This window comes from Phoenix dactylifera, chromosome 10 (genome assembly GCF_051530095.1).
Source record: "Phoenix dactylifera cultivar Ajwa chromosome 10, Ajwa_hap1_PhDact_Kaust_v1.1, whole genome shotgun sequence".
NCBI classification, from domain to species: Eukaryota; Viridiplantae; Streptophyta; class Magnoliopsida; order Arecales; family Arecaceae; genus Phoenix; species Phoenix dactylifera.
This window is the reverse complement of record NC_143199.1, coordinates 20,328,258-20,331,096: the sequence shown is the minus strand read 5'-3', so window position 1 is coordinate 20,331,096 and position 2,839 is coordinate 20,328,258. Positions and strand designations below refer to the sequence as shown.

The 2,839-nt window shown below is 47.7% G+C and overlaps 1 protein-coding gene across 1 annotated transcript; it reads left to right on the top strand.

Moving 5' to 3' along the window:
• The first annotated feature begins 578 nt into the window (after positions 1 to 578).
• On the top strand, positions 579 to 2,135 carry LOC148702288 (uncharacterized). Its single transcript, XM_088705298.1, has one exon. The coding sequence runs from the start codon at positions 866 to 868 to the stop codon at positions 2,015 to 2,017; it is 1,152 nt and encodes a 383-aa protein (XP_088561424.1). The 5' UTR covers positions 579 to 865; the 3' UTR covers positions 2,018 to 2,135.
• Positions 2,136 to 2,839: the final 704 nt, after the last annotated feature.

The window sequence follows — 2,839 nt, the reverse complement described above, 5'->3', positions numbered from 1 at the left end:
AGCGCTTCCTCATCTTAAAGATTCTTTTGGCATTCAGCTAGTCATTACATCCATGCTTACTCTTTTTCAGCATGGAGTTTAAGACCATGAGGTGCAACTTGGACGTCTCGTGGAAGTCTGATGTGGGCTTGATTCCGGTATATTCTCAGGTCCTTTTTTGGTAACTTATTCTCATGTCTTGTTGATGGTTGTAGTTTCCGTAACTGCCCTGGCTTGGAAAGCATCCAAACGGAAAACTTGCTTCAAAAACTGGTAGCTAATTTACCAAAAAACAACACGTAGCTAATTTACCAAAAAAAATTCATAGCTACTTTACCCGAAAACAAAAAAACTCATAGGTAATTTACTAAAAAAAAAAAATAGCTAGGAGCCCATCTGAACCATCCATCTCCATCAAATGCTACTTCAGAACAGCAATCGCATCCGTCTGATCCTTGCACGCCCCCTCAGGCCGGAAGCTCGGCTCTCTCCCCGAGTCCAACAAGGACACGGAAAAGTCCTCCACAAAACTATTTAAGAACCACTCCTCTCCTCTCTCTGCGCTTTGCGGGAGAACCGGGAACCCATATATAGGGGAAGAGGCCATCGCCGTAGTCCCGATTCAGGTACGATCACCCAAGATCCTCCGATCAATCCCTTCCTCTTGCTCAATCTCGCTCCTCTCGCTTCTTTTTCCATACTTCTCCTATCGATTTGCGTTCCCCCGGGCCCTTCTACGGATTTTCTCTTCTTCACTTCCAGTGTACAAACCCTAGCCCAGATCTTTCTTTTGGCAGTCGATCGCGTCGCAAAAGTTAAAAAGATAGGTTTTTGAGGGCGTTTTGAGAAGGTGGGAGGGCCAAGGTTGGGATTTTTGCTTGAAGTAATGGCGGACGATGAGAATAGGATGGATTTGAATCTCTACGTCGGCCTCTCTCCTTTAACTCGCCCTCGAAATCCAGACCTCAGCTTGGAGCTCACCCTCGGCTCGCTGCCTTGGTCGCCCTCCCCTTATAGGGAAAGCCGTTCTCCTGCCGCCTTTTCGAGTGGTTTCGAGCGGCCAATCTTCCAAAGAAACTACTCCCCATCGAATGCCTTGCATGCTCCTGAATCGCTTCCGGTCGATCTCCTTCATGCTGCCGATGATAGCCCTGCTTTGGAGACCTGCATTCCTGCTCGGCTGGTGGAACTGGAGACTTGTGTTCCAAATTCTCCATATTCTGCTCCATATGCTCCTGCTTCAGCCGGGCAAGATCGACCATGGGCCCGGCATCCTCCTGCCGGACGAATTCCGCAGCTGCACGACGAAGCAGCGGCAGCCTCCATCAACCCATGCTCAACTGTTCGCATGAGCGAGCTTATGTCTCGGGGTGATAGGTCCGGTTCCCGGCACCAGCACCTTGACTGTCCGGAGCTACGTTTCCGGAGATTGATCGAATCGAACAATCGGCTGCGGCCTCGAAGGTACGGGATTTCTGATGGCGAAAGATCCGACTCGCAGACCAGTCCCGACCAGCTGATGCACGACACAATGCAGTCTCAGAGAACCTTAGAGGCTTCTAAGAAGGATAAGCCCCATCCCCAGGGCAAGGGCACGGAGGGTTTGGAAAAGGGAAAGGAGGACGAAGGCGCTGCTAGCTTCGAGTGCAATATTTGCTTTGATATGGCCAAGGAACCGGTTGTCACTCCCTGCGGTCATCTCTTCTGCTGGCCGTGTTTGTATCAATGGCTTCATGTCCATCCTGTCTTTCCTGAATGCCCTGTGTGCAAGGGAGAGGTGCGCGAGTGCAACCTAACGCCTATATATGGGAAGGGAGGTTCAGATACTACTGCAAAGGAGGTATCTGGAGAAGAAGGGAACTCGGGACTGAAAATTCTGCCTCGACCCCGTGCGCACAGAGCTGAGAGCCTGAGGATGCTGGAACTGCCGAGACATATAGATGAAGACGCCTTTAATTTTGTTACATTCGACGAGGATCCAGACACTGCTGTTCCATTCAATACTTCTGAGCTAATGGAATGGTATTTTGATTTTTGATTAGTAATAATATTTCTGGACCTTATATACTGCATTGTATTCGTAAAAAAAGATTAGATCATTGGTTTTGGATAAGTTAGGATCCCTTTAGTTCTTTTCTTTTGTAATCTTGTTTTTCTTACATTAAGTCGGAGCATCTATAATGGATGGTTAATATATGCATATCTTTTACTACGGTACTGCAAAGGGTTTTTAAATCTTTATATGCCATCGATCCTATTCAAGTTTGATTTACCCGTTGGCTACCAATTATGATGGATGTGGTAAATACTTTAAACTTTAGGGGTGTTTTGGAATTAAAGAAAACGATGGCTGGCTCAAAATTGAAGAGCCTTTTCGAAAGCATGTTCTCCCTCTAGTTCATTGATTTTGATGATTATCTTGTGTTAAATATGGAGTTTCTCATCAAATCAGATCATAACTTAGTGATTGTCCCTTGGTTGGTACGAAAATAGCATGATTTTTAGGTGCGTGCCAGAGTTCGAGTCGACTCGAGTAAGTTTCAGAGTCGGCTCACACGGGGGAGTCGACTCGCACATAGACGGGAGTCGACTCGAGATCGATGGCAGCATAAGGGGAGTCGACTCGCCCATAGATGGGAGTCGACTCGAGGTCGATGACAGCATTAGGGGAGTCGACTCGCGCATATTTTGGAGTCGACTCGAGGTCGAGTCGACTCGAGACTTACAGGAGTCGACTCGCGGTCGGGATCCGAGTTTTTAACCCTAATCCAAGCGTTTAATCAAAACTTCTATTCACCGCCGCCACTGTTCACAAACCCTAGAGCCGTCTCCTACTTCGTCTCCGACCGTCGTTAGGGCT

What these genes read in the sequence shown, in the direction of transcription:
- LOC148702288 (XM_088705298.1), top strand. Translation starts at nt 866, where the DNA reads ATGGCGGACGATGAGAATAGGATGGATTTGAATCTCTACGTCGGCCTC.